Genomic DNA, 19,451 nt, shown 5'->3' with positions numbered 1-19,451 from the left:
AGTGAGACAGAGGGACTTGTTTTAAGGCAATGCATCTTAAATATCTTGTTAAGTCAAATAATCTTGAAATGATCTTGTTTTGAGTTGTAATTTAGAAGAAACAAGGTTTATTTTACATTTCATACATTTTTCAAGCTGAGATCTTATTTGTAAAAGACAGATAATCTTGATTTCAGACAAACCCTATACTGGATTTAAGTAAATGCATTTTATTGGAGAATCTATCAGAAAACAGCTCCATTGATAAAAGAAAGAAAGAAAGAAAGAAAGAAAGAAAGAAAGATAGAAAATTTGTTGTTTTTAAAGGTGGGTTACAGTTTTCAGACACTGTTTCTTCTAAATCAGATAAAAATATACATCCTCAAACTACATGCACACAATGAAACACCTACTTTTGAGCATAGCTGGCTTATCCTAAAAAAACAACATGACTGAATATTAGTATATCCAGTTAACTATGAGAAGACGTTATATCTCAAAATGCTCAAATTAAACTTTGTTATCTTTGTTCAAGTACAAGATGGTCTTAAACCTAGAGAAGTCCCGCTATAATACAACTCAAATTAAGGTGAATATATCTCAAATGAAGAAGTTGACATGAAATGTATTAATGCAAAAATCTTTTTTTGAGAAAAAAATACTAATTGTTAGCATTCCTGTCTTATTCTGAGACACTAAGCTTTAAAATACTGGTGAAATATTGCCTAAAATAAGTTTTCCCTGCTTATTTTAAGATCACAGTTTTCTAAATATTATGTCTTATGTTAAGAAATCTTACCAAGCTAATTTTCACTTGTTCTATTGGCAGATTTTTTTGCTTATTTCAAGGGAAAAGTACCTTTAAATAAATTTCTTTTCTTGTTTTTAAGAGGGGCATTTTTTCCAGTGTGGGGTGTTTTTCCAGACTGCCTTATGCATGAAGTTCAAGATATTTGTTTTTATTTTTTCCTCCACAGTCAGCCAATGTAACTGAATGAAGCACCCACCTGTTGAAGCACCTGCCTGCAATACTGTTTGACACCACTCGGTGTCAGCACATTCATTGGGTCTCAGACTAAGCAGATCAATTGTTGACTGTACAAGAATAACAAGGAGGAAGTGTTTTCACAGACATATAGTAAAATAAGAGTCACTTTTATCAGAGGTACCATCAGACTTTGTTTATTGTTGCATATTTAATCAGTCACCTCACTCATTCAAAAAGCAAACATCCAAAATAAATCCAGTTTCTCTCTGACGCAGGAGGTGCCGATAAACACACCTGTACATCAGACGTCACATCCCAGTGCTGGTTTACTGTGAGGTCTTCACTAATGTGTGTTTCAGCAAACACTCCTGCATGTGGAGAGACACTAGGACTCTTTTTTTTTTTTTTACCACAAATCCCATCAGTCACCATTTTCAGCATTATAAAAAAAAACAGGTATACAAGAAAACCAGAAGGCTAGATGAGAAACTATTTGATTTTCAAAGTCATGGACCCACCATGAGTATTCTGGGGTGTTGAGTCAGTAATCTGTTCAGGCCATGCTATCGTGTCTTATCACACTCTGATATTTGGTCAAATTTAGACATAAGTTCATGATTTCAGATACAAAACAGTCATATAGAGCAGTAATTTAACAACCATCTATCAAGGCAGAGTTGGGTACAATTAGGAAAATAACTAAATTGCTGTATTACCTTAATTACAACAAGAACATCGCCTCTAGTGGTCTGTAGCCACACATAAACTTCTGATTTAACACACACATTTTAGAAGAGTGTCTTTAGATTTCTACCCTTTAAAATCTCAACAGGGGTGGTTTTATCACTTTATTCAAACATTTTAAGAATTAGATTTTTTATCAACATGTTTCCAAAAGAGTGTCTGTGTGAAAAATATCAATTAAGCAGAAGTTGGACACATATCTCAGAGACAAATCTTTGGGAGGACCAGCATGGCTACAGTCCACTAACTCAGGGGAATCAATCCTTTAACTTAGAACAAAAACAAAAAAAAGTTGGACTCCTGTGTCTATATTCGGTCTAATTTCTCACTCAGGAACTCCTCCACGCTGTCTGTGTTCCACTTGAGGATGCTGAGCTCTTCAGCGATGTTCCCGTTATCGTCCAAAAGCTTTAGCACAGGATCTGAGCCTCTCACGTACTGCAGTGTGGGAAGGGGGATGAGAGAAAATGAGAGAAAAAGAGGAGAGATGTGTGAGGACAGAAGGTTTGCCCTCTGTGCGACTGAAAAACACTCCGAGAAATGTTGGCATGGCTTCTTATCAACATGATCTGATTGATCCGTTTCCACATAAAGCTTCATTTGTCCAATTATAAGTTTAATCAATCATAACACTTTCATAATTTATCATCCCTTACCTTGATCTGAAGACCCTTGAAATTCTTCGGCTTCTCGCTCCTGACAAAAGCTGAGGAGATAAAAACACAGCGGTGAGACAAACGTCGGCTAATCAATCACCCAATTAGTCTTTCTGTTTCAGCACTGAGCTTTGTAATTAGCGACAACTGCAAACCCTTCTGAGAATGCAGCGTTAACAGCAGCGGAGACAGTTGAGAACACAGACGGTTACAGCTGAAGCAAACAAACGACAGCCATATGGCAAAGACAGACGTTTCCTCCCATCAATGTAACCTGACACTGAGTTAACCAAATGTCACGCCGAGCGGTGACGGGAGGTCGGTTCTGGAGACGAGGGCAATAAAATCACTTCAAAGGCCTGTTTGAAAATTTGCCCTCGGCTTTTGGACCACCTTCGACAGGTGAAGCAGGAGGAGACATCGACTCTTTTAGAGTTCAGAGCAGAAAGTCAACAAAAATCATAAATTAATAAAATAAATAAAACAGATAAGGACATTTATCAAACTTTTCTGTCATAAGATGAATATGACTACTACAGATCTGTTGAATCTGAAAAGCATTAGCTTTAGAAAATACAGTGACTGTATAAACATGGGGAAGTCTCTGTGACAACATTCCAGGGTTTCTGAAGAAGTGTTATGAGGCCTAAACATGGTGGTTGCCATATTGGAAATGCTAACTCAAGCTAACTCTTGGTTTTATCCAAGCGGCAACCTCTGGTCTAACAATATGAGTCCAATGCAGAAGTGCCAAAAATTACAGTTCATCGAGGATCCTCTTGAGGCTGGCTCTGGAAGTACTGGAAACCACATACACACCAATTCAAAAAAGCCGATCTTTACAGCAGAAATAAACATGTTTACAGCCTGGTACAAAAGACAAGTGTAGTCTGGATAGCTCATTTGTCGATCAGCACACACTGTAGGGGGATGAATTTTTTTCTAACGCAGCAATTTCGAAGATAGAGATTACGAGTCTTCCAATGAGAGGCACAGCTGACTTGATTGACAGGCTGGAACACTGTAGCTGTTGGCTAGGAGGCTCAAAGCCCGCCTCTTTACGTCACAATCGCTCGACAGAAGCAATATGGCTGCCGCCGATTGGCCTCAAAACAGCTCTTCAGAAACAGATGGGTGACGTCACGGATACTACGTCCACATTTTATACAGTCTATGGTTTTATCATGCGGCTTTCTCAAACCTGTCCCTCCTCACAGCTGAATGAAGCACCCTTCATCAAGATAGAGGGACCAAATACAGCTGCAAGCTTTAAGACACACTCCGCTCACTCACTGCAGAAACAGGAACTTTATGTAGCCATGGTTACATGTCACACAAATAAAACGGAGAATAAGATGGAGTCCCGAGGAAATGCTATATTCAAATTTATCCTAGTTTCCCGTGACCACTAACCCTAGCTTTAAGTTAATATAGTAAACGGCTTATTGAGAAGTTGTTGAGTGTCCAAAAGCCAAGGAAACTAGAATTGGAGTGTCTACTTTTACAGCAGAATTTTGATATGATGGCCTTGTGCAAAAACTGTTTTTGGTCGCTGTATCTTTTTTCTAAATCTGCAAAATGAGACATAATTAGGGGGCCTGGCTTATTTGAGCTACATGTGGATGTAGAAATAAATTATTTCTGATTCTGATGTGTAGCTTTTTGCCAGGTGGCTAGGTTATTGTCCTAACTCCACCTCTCTGCCTGTTTCTGAATTAGCTGAAAGGTAGAAGAAGTCAGCAGTTGCATCATGACAGCCCTCATTTGTGATCTTTGTAACACCTCTTTAGGAATAAATGGGATGACATCACTGAGATAACATCAATGTTTTACACAGTCTGTAGTTAAAGTAAAATAATCTGGTCACAATAAAAGGGAGAAACATGAACACACATTGAGACAGAATGCCTCATTTCAGAAAAATAAAAACGTTACTTTGTCACAGACTAATGTCCCAGAGGAGAGCTCACCTTGGACTTGGGGGAACCTCCCCAATTTTCATCCACACACCTCCAGGATGGCCCCCGGGTAGAGCTGTGTGCACAGAAACATAAAGTAAGGAAGCCCATGAGGGCACACATGGATGCACACAGACACAGAGGTAGGACTCCTGCCCTGGAGGAGTAATTTGATTCAGACAGGCTGATTCATAAACATGTCCGCGCGACTCCACGGGGGTCATTAAACCTTGAGTCTGTGCATATGGGGCAGAGCTGATGGATGGCGGTTTATGTGAGGCTCACTTGTAATCAAACCTCCAGCAGCAATATACAATGAGTTAGAGGAAATTGGAGTGTCACAGCAGTATTTCAAGACGGTGCTCTGCTGGAGGTTTCAGGGAGGAGGGCAGTAAACAGCTTGATGTGACTGCTTCACGCAGCAAATTAAATCCGGCATGCAAAGCTGAGATGTTCTCCTCGACACTTCCTCTTCTCACGGCGTCTCTCAGTAAACAATCCGGCACGGCTGAAATTTAATTTCCGTGCTTTTCATTTTCACAAACAGAACCAGGGACATGACTCTCCTGCGTACAGGAAATAAATGACAGGAACACTCGTCTGAGGATCATAACATCTTAAAATGCTCCTAATGAGCTAATCCCCTGTTTGTTAGGGCTTCCAAAAGCTAAATTAAAACTAGTTTTACTTCCTGATTAACTCCATGAATGAGGACGAGGAAGCGGTGTCATTGTTTGTGGCTGTCTTCAGATTCTTTGTGTCGACTGATTCGTCTAAATGAAGGACACAGCGACAACTTACATTTGTGTTTCAGACAACACTGGAGCTCTTTGGTATCAGGTTTTGGCTGTACAGGAATAAAATGTTCTTGTTTAAATCTGCATCCTGCCATGTCCAAGGCTGTATACCTTTTGGCGTGAGATATTCAACTGGTTTTCTGGAATGCATGGCTGTGTGTTGAAACCGGACCCTGAGATAGCATTATTTGGGTATTCTCCATCTTTATATAATCAAAGTCTCTCTGTGTAGAGCACAATCATGTATGGTATGGTAATTGCTAAGAAAGTGATATGAAATCTCTGGAAGTCTGACACTGTGCCCCAGTTCAAGACCTGGCTATCTGACCTCACCTGTGTACTGCACATGGATGAAATCTGGTATGGCATGATGGGCAATCATACCAAATGTTTCAACATCTGGCAGCCTTTTTCTGATTATCTTGCCTGATTGGACAGAGTTCTCAGACAGTGACTGATTTTACTGCTCACCGCTTACCTCTCTTTAAACATTTGTCTTAACCCTCCTGTGATGTTGCGGGTCAAATTGACCCGTTTTAAAGTCTATTTTAGGCAACATATGCCTTCCAAACCAGCTAAATGCAGCATAAAAATCTGGGCAGCGTGTGACAGAAGAGGAATCGTGTTAATTTATCAACATCACTTCATAAAATAAAAATAAAAATCTAAATCTAAAATAAAATAAACAAAAATCTATGTAATGTAAAACTATTTTATTTATATTTAGGGCTTTCCAATGTACATTCAATATAGTTTTAACTTGAATTTGAATGAAAAACAAGTGAGTTATCCTCATTGAACCATGATCTGTGAGAATCAAAGAACACCATTACACTAAATATTGATTTAAATGGTTAGTAATGGAGTTAAACATTAGATTTAAAAAAAAAGTGTATTGGGATTTTTTTGGGTTCTGACACTTTTGGATAATTGAATATGCCCCGGGTCAAATTGACCCAGGAACATTATTGCTGTTCCAGAGAAAAGAACATAACAGGAGGGTTAAGAAATATTGTGTTAGTGATGCCATGTAGCATAATGTCCTGTAAGCCCTGTTTTGTTTTGTTGATTTTTTTTTTTTTAGTTAGTTAGTTTGTGTTTCTGTCTGACTTTATTCTTTATACTCTGTAAAACTTTCTGAAAATCTTAATAAAAACATGTTTAAAAAAAAAATCTGCACCCTGCCTCCAAGGCTTTGAGGAAGGTTTTCCTCCTCTGTAGAAACTGGCTACTGAGGTGCTGCTGATGTGAAGCACACATTTTAAAAATGTGGCCCAAATGCCCTCTATGCTCAGTGAATCTTCCTAATCGACTAGGCTGCAAAATAAGCCATTTCTCAGAGGGTTTAATGATTCGGCACTGATGCCAATTGCAAGAGTGAAAGAATTCTTAAGGCAGATAATTGTTGCCGTCTGAGGAGAAATTGTGCTAAGTGACACTGTCGTTTCTGCTGCTCCCCTCAGAGTGCAGCTGGAGACAGCCAATTGCTCGTCTAACTGACATTTTCAGTCAAATCCTGAGGAGGAAGCGAAGTAATCGCTTCTGTAAGTGTCTATGTGAAACAGAGTTATCATCAGGAGGTGTAATGAGGTGTGCGCCAGCCTTTTTCCAAGGTGCTGTTGCTAGGTTACCACACACGCCCTGGGGGGCTTTGCTTAATCAAAGAAAAATGACATTGTTTTTCCGCCATCAGTTGACTCAGTGTTTACCCGTCAGGGCCCAGCAGGGACTCCTTTTTGAACTCGGTGTAATCACTGGAGCAATGAGCGCATGCTAACACTTCCTAACTGGTTACAGCTGTGGGTTGTTACTGCGAAACTCGGACCCCACGGGGAGAGTCGAGCTGCGGTTAAGGAGCATTGCCTCAAAAAGATGAGAGAGAAAGATTGAACCAGACAGTGACAGAGTTTGTGTGTGGCAGCTCGGGTCTGATGCACAGCTGCAACGTGTCTTGAAGCAGGTTGTTTTTAGCAGCAGTTCAAAGACTGGTGGGTGTGATCCTGTCAATAAACATGACGCAGTCTGACAGGGAGGTCCTCTGGGTGCTACTACAATCTACAGAGGAGCTTTTCTTCTGATCAAACTCAGTAAGAATGACAGCACAACACCCTACGATAAATAAAATAACTGTTGTGCGTCATCAAATTTGTAACGTCTCAGTCATGCAGCCCAAAATAACCCTACATGACTTTCTATTGATCATATCACTGCATGCACTTTAGTTAACCTCGTCTCTGATTACCTCTGTTCTCACTAATCTAAAGGTTTGTCAAGAACGCTCCTCGCTGTGACTCAAGCTACACATGTATGTTTGTCACTTCTCTCGGCTCTGTTCTCTCTTCCTCTTTACCTTGCGCCCCTCCATCTGGGCCTCCTGCTGGCAGCAGTGCCGGCAGTCGGGCTGGAGCTTGGTGAGGCTGAACTCCCCCAGCAGGTCACAGGAGCTGCACAGCAGGTTGCTGGAGAAGCCCAGATCCCTGCATGCTTCAGACGTGAGGTCGGAGCCGAACGCCGACAGCTGAATGGTAGAATAAAAATAGAAGGAGACAAAGAGTGGAGAAATAAAATGATTAACATTTTTCATTAAGTTGTTACTTCCTACATAAAGACATTGTGATTAGTTAAAAGCATTGTTTATAAAGCCTGAATTTAAAATAAAGGCTGTAGATTGCAACCTAACTGAGAACTTCTGTCTCTTATTTTGATGCTCTGAGATAATTGTACTCACCATCATCTTGTGGATCCCTCTACAACTCTTCCATTACACCCTCAGTACATATTTGTGTAACATTTTCTGAGCTTTTATTCTTTATTTCTTAATTTCCATTTATTCCTACATCCCCTAAAAATAGAAGCAGTGCCATTTACTAGCTTTCTACTTCTCTATTTCATACTTTCTAGGGCCACCAGATAAAATTTAAAATATGAAGGTCGATTTTTTCTTATTATTATCATTAAAAAGTCAGAATTCTGAGGAAAAATAAATCAGAATTCTGAGGGAAAAAAATCAGATTAATAAAATATGTTACCTTATTTTAATTTTTTTCCAGTGGCCCTAATCCTATTCGGTAGTTTATCTTTTGGCATGCCAAATAAGTAAGCATTTAAAAGCTGTGTCCAACTGACAGAAGAACAATTGCTATGGTTAAGACGAAAAACTCATAATGCTACTTTCAGCTCTATAAGGTGGTTATCAATTTTCCTTTCGCAAGCCTTGTCCTATAATGAAGCTACAGCTACATGAAGAGGGTACGGTCCAGAGGGAATGTAGTATAACAGGTGTGCAAACTAATTAACAGGATGCGTCAGTCTAAGGTTTACTGATGTTATTTGCTGCTGTAAAAGTCTTGCTGGCATGGTTAATTACACAGAACTGACTGCAGTAACAAAGAAACGTCACTTTATGTTGTCAGCTTTTTCTCAAAACTAGTAGTGGATAGTTTCAGGAACTGCTTTCACTTTCAACATTCAGGAAACTCTCGTGTACTCTTAAAGTTCATAACCTCATGTAAATGTCCTTAATGCTTCTGGGCGTGCAGACTTATTACACATCGAGCTATGAGCTGTTTCACTGTTAATGAGTGGTGGACAGAAACAAAGTGAATTTACTTCAGTACAGTACTTCAGTACATGTTTTGAGTATCTGTACTTTACTTGAATATTATTTTTTGGGGGAACTTGTGACTTTTACTCCACTACATTCAGAAGACAATTATTGTACTTTTACTCCACTACATTTCTATCAGTGCTCTAGTTACTCACTACTTTTGCTTTGAAGTCAGCTCATGGATTTACTTCTCTTTTCTGAAATCTGATCCCTAAGACAGTAACATGTGTTTGTGTAGTTCTGTCTGTCTCAGTGGTTTAGTCAGACCTGTATATCATGCAAACACATGCAAATTATACTCAGATCATGCATTTTATCTAGAGGTGGTAATGATGGCTATAAGTCTCCACCTAAGCACCCATGTCCATATCTTCAGCCCATGTTAGAGGTTTTTGAAATGAAGAATGATACGTATCATTTGAAATGTTCTCCCTGTTTCCAACTCTGCACAAACATACAAAAATTCACTGTCCAACCTGAGAAAGCGTGTTGAGCTACGTGACATTTGTTTCATTCCAGATGAATATTTCAAACTAAGCTGTCTGTGCTTGGAGTAACTTAGTTTCTGTTTTTATTCCATGGTATAGTTTTTAGAGATTTCAAGTAATGGTTTCTAAATAAACATAATGTAACAGAATATACTCCTATGTATTCTTGACTGCACTCATGTATTGTGAAAATACAACATATTTAGATGTTTTAAGAAGTACTTTGAATACTTATGTATTTTTAAAAGCAAGTACTTCAGTACTTTAACTCAAGTAATAATCTGACAGAGCAACTTTCACTTGTATTGGAGTAATATTGGACATGGAGTATCCATACTTTGACTTAAGTAATGAAGCTGTATACTTTGTCCACCACTGACTGAATAAGAAGCTACATGCATTTAAGGTTAACCTATACAGAGTAGGGCACAGATTTTTAAAAGGGGTTACGTTATTTTTTATAACACCGGGAGTCTTGAGAGAGCATTGTCTCTCTCCATCTCCCTCAAAACAAGCGTTGACATACCGATTGGTACAAACATCGTATAAAGGCATTGAGCAGATCATTTATAACTGAAGAGGCTTCACTTTCTGCCACAGTGTTTGACGGTAAGCCACGTCATGTTGAAGCAGGATGCGGCTCATAAAGCTGAACTCACCATTAGACAGCTCATAATTTCACCAGCCGGTTATACTAACGAGACAAACCTTATCAATGTAACGACAAATGCTCCTTTACAGTGTCGAATAAACTTACCGTTTGTATTAAAGAGAAGAGCCACAGGAGATAAACCTCTCCCGACATTTTAGGGCCTGCTTTGTTAGCGAAAACTATGTAAGGACCCCTATATTTAACAAAGGGCTGCCACGCCGCGCCTGACTGGAAATCACAACAATTTGTTATTTATACCCGCTGAAATACTCAACTATTTCTATCATTGCTTCATTTTATGTTTGTTTTTTTAAATCTGAATCAATATATGGAGGTTAAAAGAGGATTCGTGATATATTTTGCTCCCCGAGGACAGGCATTTGAAACTGTCACCTAAACCCCTTCTTCCTCGCCTCTACCGTTATGATGGTTCAAAATAGGAACTGCGACATCTGCCGTCCAAGTTCAGGTCAGTGAGGGAAAATCGTCCAATCCGGGTTGAACAGACAGTCACAGTCGACGAATAGTAATCCTCGGCTGTGTGGTGGACTGTGGATACATCCAATGGACAGGGTGGTGATAGTAGTAGTGTGTCCGTGGTGCGGTGGTGGTGAACACACTGGATGGGACAGGACAGCGCTACATGGGGGACGCAGGCAAACAGCAGCGGGTACCAGCGATCGCACAAACCCGGAGGGACAAATCCTCTCTCTGGACAAATCTCTACTGCCTACTGGGAATTTGAATAAATGAAATCAATGAACCGGGCATGAACAAATCGTATATGAGGTAACCTAAAGGATCTGAACACTGGGAGATATCCACTCACACACGGAGGGGAGAGAGAGAGATAGAGAGAGAGGGCCATGCACAGACACTCTGCAGCTTTGCAATCACCGTCGTCGCTCTCTGTGTATGTGTGTGTTTTCAGTGTCTTCTCCTCTGAGCATGGACTGACCAAAATCCCTCTCTGGATGATTTGATGGGGCTGCTCAGAGTCATGATGCCGCCCAAGTTGCAGCTTCTGGCGCTGCTGGCGTTCGCAGTAGCCATGTTCTTCCTGGAGAACCAGATCCAGAAGCTGGAGGAGTCCAAGGGAAAGCTCGGTAAGTTTGATCCAAACCCTGCACTGTCCTCCACAAGAAGATAACCGAGGGCTGGGTGTGTGTGAGCCCGAGGTCCCCCCCCTCCTACCCTGTTTCACTCATCACCTTTGTTGTGAATAATGGTCAACCCTTCATCCACTACACATGCTTCATTGTTTGGTTCAGACTCAGTCATGACATGTTAAAGGCATCTATCCTAATCTGTCCTACTGAACTTTGCACCAACAAAATCTTTTCCACTATTCCAAGTAAGAGAATTACAACCTGTCATCCTAATCTGTGCAGTGCAGTGTGAGATTTAGGAACTGCTGCTGTGCTCAGCCTGTTCCTCTTTGTCTCTGACACAGAATTAATGGGTTATTACACCTTCCTGATAATCATTTAAGTCATAAGTGATTTTAAGCGTGGTCTTTGCTATGCTGAAAAGCTTTTAATTTGGCCCATCATAGTTTTTAAATGCACCAAATGGGTGTCTGTGTCTCTGTTTCATCTATCTATTTGTGCTTTTGAAATGTAGTTTGCAATGGTAACAGAAAAAAGAGTGTTTCAGGAAACAGAACTGCTGAATGTTTTGCAGTCAGCTGTAAAAAAAAATCAGTACTGTGGAAATTCATCTGAAAAAAAAAGCTGCCAAAAAGTTGACAGCTTTTTGAACAACTGATAAATAGAAACATTTTCCAACTCTGCTTCTTGCACTTGAGACTGCTAACCTGATGTGATATTGCTTTTGGGGATTTGTAGCTCTTGAGGAGTGTGACTCAAAGATGAGGTGGTCAGTCATGAATTTAAAGCATATTCGGTGCCCTAAGAACGGGCAGGCAGCATGTTTTTTGCTCAGAGCATTTTTTTTTGCTAATACTCTGCATGCTTGGGAGCGGTCCCCTGCCGCAAATCCTCTCCTGCCCCTTCACCAAACTCTTCCCTGTGATTGAAATGTGGCCGGCGCTTCGTTGAAATCTCATTCCGGGCTCCCATCGGGGGCATGGTCCCAGTAAAGATCTGGGACATTGCAGGATTATCTCTCTGGTGCCTCCACTGTGCGGATTTTGTAGGAACGGCAGAGCAATAGGGCCAATGTACCTCAGGGGTTCAAACAGCACCTCTTGTGCCGTCTGGTGGGAGTGGACAAGAGACAGTGTGGCATAGTGAAGCAGGAAATGTACTAATGTGAACACTTAAACAATAGCTGCAAGTGAACATGTAGATTGGACAGTCCCAGTGTCCTGTGTCGATGCATGCTTGCTCTATTAAACGGCTCATTGTCAGACTTAATGTAACTAAGCGTTCGGTGCCTTTCGTTCTATGAAAACTTCTGCTGAATGATGTTTCAGAAATGTAACTCTCCTGCATTTTCACCACCACACATGTGTCACTCTATCACTCTAGGATGAAGTTGTGTTTGTGAAGGGAAATATGAGGGGGCCAGTCTTTGTGTATTTATAAGAAACAAGAGTTAGGCAGCTTAGAGAGACAGTCTAAGGGACTGCAAAAAGTTCATGCCTTTTTGATGATTTGGTCCTCTCAAATGTGGGAATCAGCTGTCTGTACTTATACAATATGGATATGGTGATAGAATGGATATGAACATTTCATGGCACAACTATTTTGGTCAAAATGTAATTTCATGATATTATCCAAGCGGCAACCTCCGGTCTAAAAATATGAGTCCAATGTGGAAGTGCTAAAAACTGCAGTTCATCAAGGATCCGTTTGAAACTGGCTCCGGAAGTACTGGAAACCACATACACACCAATTCAAAAAGGCCGATCTTTACAGCAGAAATAAACATGTTTACAGCCTGGTACAAAAGACGAGTGTAGTCTGGATAGCTAATTTCTTGATCCGCACACACTGTACGGGGAGTGAATTTTTTTTTCAACGCGGCAATTTCAAAGATATTGAGACTACGAGTCTTCCAATGAGAGGCACAGCTGACTTGATTGACAGGCGGGGACACTGTAGCTGTTGGCTAGGAGGCTCAAAGCCCGCCTCTTGACGTCACAATCACTTGACAGCAGCAATATGGCGGCTGTCGACGATTGGCCTCAAAACAGCGTTTCAGAAACAGATGGGTGACGTCACAGATACGTCCATATTTTATACAGTCTATGATATTTTCCTACTATTAATCATCAGTAGGATATTGCCTTTATTTGACAGGACAGCTAAAGAGTCAAACCAGTGACCACTGTGACAAAGACTACAGCCTCTGTTCATTGGGCACATGCTTAAACCAAGTAAATGTTGTCACCCTTACTTGTGCCACCATAATTACTAGTAGGTTAAACTAGTTATTTATATCTTTATTATTGTGGGCCCAGATGATGGTCATATGTTGTGTCTAAGGCCTGGTAAGCTGTAGCAAAGCCACCTGCTGGCTGTAGTTTGGGTTAATGGCGTCTGCCATAATGCTACAAGAGAAGAAGACGCTAGCCACACTCTGCAAACAAATTTCCCATCATTCATCCACAGATGCTCTGATTGCATATTTAGCTGTGTTAAGTAAACTGTACTCAATTTTGACTGTTTCCTGAAAGTTTTTTTCACCTTTAGACAAGTCGGTAAGTCACAGTTAAATAGGCTGGAAATTGGTCGCTTTCTGAACACTCCTATAATTGGAATTGGCTAAGTTGTGACTTAAACATCTTTGCACAGTTGTCTTTAAAATACTGTGTTAGCACCTGTACTTGTGTAAAGACAATAATCATATCCCCAAAAACCCTAATGTACGACAGTCAATTTTTATTGAGTGGTATTAATTAGCTTTACAATAAATGATCTTTTTAACCAACCCCTAATATCTTCATTGAAGAAAATGCTATGACAACTTTCCTTAATTATCTGATATCTCCTATATCATCTATTAATGTGCAGTTATCAGTCTGTTATTTAAATTAGACAATTACTCGTTGCAGTCTTAAATAAAATACACATCACAGATCAATCAATTAAACAACCAATCAACCATTTTTTATTATTATAGCACCATACCACAACAAATGTTGTCTCAAGATGCTTTACAAACAGAGAAGGTCTAGACCATGTTATATTATTAACAAAGACCCAACATCAAGGCAAGGTGAGACTCAGTCTGATCTCATCTTAATCCGCCATGAGCAGAGCACTTTGCAGCATTTAGCAAGTTACAGTGGCAAAGACAAACTTCCTTTAACAGGCAGAAACCTCGAGCAGAACCAGACTCATGTTAGACAGACATCAGCCAAGACCTTGTTGGGGTTGGAAAGGCCGATAGACAACAACAAGTATTGATTATCCAAAGTATTTTAGATCCATTTTTTGGCAATCGTATCAATATGTTGATGACTGTTTTTAGCCCATAACATTTTTGAGTATTCGTTATTGATCATCTGTCTCTTATATGTTTTTTTTTGGTGAATTTCAACTAATCAGTAAATAAATTCACATCATTTCTGCTCTGAATAGAGCCTATACAGTTGACATTTTACCATCCTTACTCTGACTAGAGCTGAACAATATCCTGTTCAGTTGGCAGAAAATGACTCAATTCAACAATATTGAAAAAATAGTATCAATAGAATAGAATAGAATAGAATTGAATGTACTTTAGTAAGTATTATTTTATTATTTCAGTACGAGGCAATGTTCAAGTAAAATAAACAATCACTTTTGTTTGAGCTTGTCAGGTGTGGAAATTGTCTACTTATCAGTGATACTTCTTTGGATTAACAGTAATTTAGAAAATTATTAGTAAATAATTTTTTCTATTTCTGAACATGTTAAAGCTAGGGTTGGTAGCCATGGATAACTAGCATGAATTTGAATGTAGCATTTCCTCAGGAGTTTGTCTAACCCCTCCTCCCCTTGGAGCTCCTCCAAAATGACGCCCCCGCTCACATGCACAAACACCGCTGATTCGCGACCATATGATCGTGACTGATTCAAAACCGGTCCTCAGCACATCGTTTGTTTTCTGCACTACGTCAACTCATGTCTCACTCAGCGGTAAGAAAACAACAAAACATTATCATAGTGAAAGTTAAAAAATCAAACAAACATGAAATGTACGCACAGGAGGCGGGCAGAACGGCAGGACTGGATTTGACTGGTTTCATATTTTGGCTCCCAAAGGCAGGGATTGGTTGGTGTTTTCCCAGGTTTACTCCGGCTGTAGATAGCATCTTTTTTTTCACTCTTTTTTAAGAACACATCATGTATTGATTGACATCCAGACATAAAGATCATTTTAACCAGTATAACAAAAAGTGTGTCTAAATCTGTCTACCGACCCCAGCTTTAACTAAGATTAAGTGAATGAGCTCTGAAAGTCAAAATTAAGTATTAAAACCTGTAATCCCTGGGCTTACATGAAGATGAAGGTGAGTACAGACAGCCCTTTTCAGATCAGATTTTTTGGAAGTCTTTAAACCAGATTGTGAATGTAATACTTCAGTTTTGTTTAATTGACTGAAGTATCACAGCTGAGTTCTCACATGTCAAAACAATAAGGAGTGCTGGGCGTACAGATGGCTATATTGGCCTGTGACATGGTTTACTGCTGCTGTAAAGGGCTATTCTTTCCACCCAGAGAGACACACAAATATATACACACACCCTCTCCCGATGCTGAAACACAACCTGAGAGGCCTTTCCCCCACTGCCCACCACCACCAGAATCTGTTGACTTGGCACAAAGCGCTCTGATGGATGACCGGGCCCAGCAGACGTCTGTATACTGGAGCTCTGAATTATGTGCTGCATGGCCAAATAGTTGTGAGTGAGGCTTTCACAGCTGCTGCACTGACAGACTGCCTCGGGGGGGCGGACACATTACCAGGTACGCCTGCTGCAGGTCCATCTGTGCAATAACATGAGCCACTAACAAAGCCACAACAAAGACAGGTGGTGCCCAAACCCAAGTAATAGTCTTCTACCTTCCTATAAACACGGGTAAAAAAATGAAACCTCTGTATGTCACCTTCATGTATCATGTGTTCACAGTTAACTTCATGCAGGCTTCAGTGTTCGGTGTCCTCCTCACAGCGAGGGATCCTGTCACCTGACACACATATCCCCCTGTTAGACGCCTCCCATGGGGCAGACAAGCTGTGATTTGCTTCCTAGCTAATCGTCGTCTCCAGGTTTCTCTGAGAAGTCTCCCGCATTACAATCACGCTGCCGTGCAGCTGTGTGTCCTGCTGTGGGCCTAATCCATTATTCTGACAGGATTTCTCTCCGGCTGCTCAGCGGCCCCGCTGCCGGCTGGGTCAACAGTAAGGCTGGCTGACTGTGCAGAGATGGATGGGAGGAAGAATGGAAATAAAGTTTCTTTAATAAGGAGCCACAAACAGGGATTTAAGGCCACTTGTCATTAACTTCCACTCAGTTCAGAATATTTCAGTTTCTCACCTTGAAGAATTTCGCCCTATGGCTGGCTTTCTTGCGTTTCAGTGACGTCAGGCAGGAAAAAACGCCTGAATTTGATTAAACTGTGATTAGATCTTCTCAACCATTTCAGGAAATCTAATAATTTGGTTAAAAGGGACCCGGGGGAATTCCACAATCTGCATATTTTAATTTAAACAGCATCTAAAAGGCTGCTTGTTGAAAAAAGGCGAAACACAGTTGTTTTGTCAAAGAGAAAGTATGTCAATCGACTTAAAAATACCTTCATGCAGGGGAACATGTTTGCATCTGCATGATTTCTTTGTGAAATGTATTAAAGTCATTTCCTTTCTGCGTGTTTCTGTGCACCGATTGATTTGGCACGACTGTGTTTCAAAGAACAAATCTGGTCCATGTGATGAAGTCTGGGCAGCAGGATGAGACATCTCATCCGTTCAGAATGAGATCAGAAAAGATAGTATTTCAAAGTAGTGATGGGGCGCATGGTGAGAAAATGTGTGATAATTTGATGAAAATCACCTTCAGTGGTGGCTCTGAAGCCACATTTCTTTTGAAAACATCCATCTTTTCTGGCTGAAAGCATGTTCATTACACAGCTCAGTGCATCATTATTTGTGTAACATCTGTCTTATTATTTGCTTTTATGGATTCAAACCGTGCCAAAGTTATTTCCTCAGGGAGAATACTCATAAACACCAAGAAAAGCTTGTTTTTTGTTCTTGCTTTCCAAGCTTTTTAGCAGCCTTTCATCTTTTTGATTCTTTAAAGTTCAGTCAGTTTGAATGCTTGTGATTGGATGTTGGAAGTTAATTCAAGAGAACCTCATATAGTATATTGAGAACTGCGTAAATAGACACATTGCTTATAGAACTGTCACTGTATGGCCTTTGTAACTGGACCACACAACCTTTTCACCCTTGTGCCCCGCAGGCCATGTGATGGCTGGGTGTCATCAAGCAGAGACTTTTTCACCCTCTGAATCATTGCCTTTTTATCTCGCCGGCCGTTACTCAGCCTGATTAAAGGAATTCAATTTCTATCTGTTGCTGGGTGATATTTAGCTCCAGACACAAGTGGCTCTGTGATGAGCTCGGAGAGAGCAGAGATGCTATTGAATGCAGAAAAAGAGGATGTAGATGCATGCGCTCATTGTCAAAGTGTTTGCTGAGCTGACGCAAGACTTTTAAGCATTCATTTGTAGCTATTTGAATTTGCTCCCAGGCTGGGGTTTGAATTTGACTTTGATTCTCATGCCAACCCAGTCAGCCTGGAGCCCACTCTCAATCTCTGCCGCCAAGGGGACCCGGGGATCTGGTTGGGAATTTGATCTTGAGAGGTCACTGGTCAGGCACTGTGGTCAAGTCGTACATATCAGCTTTGATTGGACGAGTCTATGCCGTGCTGCCTCTTTTACACGTGTACTGCACATTTCAGGGGTGGGCTGCATGATTGAACACAAGCCACTGAAACTGTTATGTGACCTTACGCAGGATTTTTCTTGCCAGACCCCTGATTAAATGTCGGATGTGTGAACTAAGCAGCTAATATTCTGGAACATTCAGCACGAGTAAGTAGGCAGGGCGATGACGTTGATCACTTTGTGCTTAGTTAAAACCTTTTACATCTGGTCTCAGTACACTGCAAAAAAGGGTAGCTAAAATTTAGGGTAAAAAAACTTAACTCTAGGTGAAGATTTCTTAAAACAAGTGAAATTATCTGTCCATGCTGCAAGTTAATTTTACTTGATAAGAAATCTTAAAATGAGATTGTTAAATCTAGAAATAAAAAGGATCTGAAAAGTATTAAAAAGGGCTGAAATAAGTGAATATGCTGATTTTTAGCTCAAACTACTTGAAAACAGACTTCCTACAGCACAGTTATAAGTGAAATATACTGAATATAAGCAATTACAATCTAATTTATTTATTTTGTATACTTAATTTTAGCAAATTAAGGCCTGGGGAGAGAAGAACACCAATTTAAGTAAAAAATGACTCACTATTAGAAAACTATGATTACGCTGTTTGTTGATACAAGCTGGCTCATCTTAAAATAAACCCTAATCCATCTTAAAACTAAAACTAAAACTAAAATCTTTAAAGCAGTTCTTATTCTTAGAAAATACCTCTGAAATGTTTCTACAGAAACCACAACAGCAAGCTGGATTACTGGCAACATTTAATAAATGTCAGGATTAACAACATATAACATCAAGAACACTATTACTAGTGGCTCAGGGTTGATGCATACTTCAAGACATTTCAAACAATCTTTAGAGACAAAACAAAACACAACAAATATATCACCATACAGCAGAACTATGAGCAATCAATAAGATACAAGCTGAATTGTGTCTTGAATAGATGCCTTATGTGTTATTCTTAAATCAAGCAACTTGAAGTTGTCACTCAATCTTGAAACAAGTTTCATTTTGATGAGACTTTAGGTGAGACAACCAATGTAGCTTCTTTTAACAGTCATTCACTCAATTTAAGACTCCCAGACTGATTGAGACAAAAAAGACATGTTCATAATCAATTTAAGATTCAACCATACATACAAAGATTAAAAACAAGTAAATAACTCTAAAAACAAGGTAATTCATCTAACATGTCTCAATCTAAGAATTAAAATCTTTTTAGTTTTTAGAGAGCCTCTGACACAGATGATCGACCTCCTGTGTGTGCATGTGTAAACAGAAAGTTCCTGAATATGTCAGGGGTTCATGTGTGAAAGGGGCTTTTGATAAGACCTTGAGCTGCTTGTGTTTGAAATCTAACTTCATTGATGATCCAAGCAGCTACCTGTCTTTTTTGTAACTCCTACACATTTTTCAAGTGTGTGTCAACTGGTTTGCGACTCACTCAGGAGGCTGCAAAACCAAAAGTTGGCTTCCTTTCAAAGCTAATTGGTGACACTTTGGGAGCACTGAGCGAGACTGAAGCAAAACACCAACCCCCTAAATGTGTGTACCCACTTTTTCTTCCTTTTGTTGATCGCTCCTCCTGTCCAAGAACACGGCACTCACTTTCCCTCTGAACTCTTCCTCACACCTCACATCTCTGTTTTTAGATTCTCAGAGGGGTATAAT

At 40.1% G+C, this 19,451-nt stretch overlaps 2 protein-coding genes across 3 annotated transcripts in view; one reads left to right on the top strand and one right to left on the bottom strand.

Moving 5' to 3' along the window:
• Positions 1-1,145: 1,145 nt before the first annotated feature.
• On the bottom strand, positions 1,146-10,106 carry selenof (selenoprotein F). Its single transcript, XM_034702577.1, has 5 exons — positions 9,975-10,106; positions 7,473-7,640; positions 4,338-4,401; positions 2,368-2,417; positions 1,146-2,149 (listed from the first exon to the last, which is right to left on the bottom strand). The coding sequence occupies exons 1-5, from the start codon at positions 10,020-10,022 to the stop codon at positions 2,018-2,020; spliced, it is 462 nt and encodes a 153-aa protein (XP_034558468.1). The 5' UTR covers positions 10,023-10,106; the 3' UTR covers positions 1,146-2,017.
• A 200-nt stretch (positions 10,107-10,306) lies between these two features.
• Positions 10,307-19,451, top strand: part of hs2st1a (heparan sulfate 2-O-sulfotransferase 1a) — a 39,575-nt gene continuing 30,430 nt past the window's right edge. Inside the window, exons 1-2 of one of the 2 annotated variants that reach the window (XM_034702576.1) lie at positions 10,307-10,658; positions 10,801-10,975. In XM_034702576.1, coding sequence (XP_034558467.1) covers positions 10,852-10,975 — 124 coding nt within the window. In that variant the 5' untranslated portion in view covers positions 10,307-10,658; positions 10,801-10,851. Of the gene's footprint in view, positions 10,976-19,451 lie in introns of both variants that reach the window. The other variant, XM_034702575.1, reaches the window with a different exon arrangement.

The sequence above is a fragment of the Notolabrus celidotus genome, chromosome 15 (genome assembly GCF_009762535.1).
Source record: "Notolabrus celidotus isolate fNotCel1 chromosome 15, fNotCel1.pri, whole genome shotgun sequence".
Classification (NCBI taxonomy): Eukaryota; Metazoa; Chordata; class Actinopteri; order Labriformes; family Labridae; genus Notolabrus; species Notolabrus celidotus.
The sequence above is the reverse complement of the archived record's forward strand: the minus strand, read 5'-3'. Positions and strand labels throughout refer to the sequence as shown.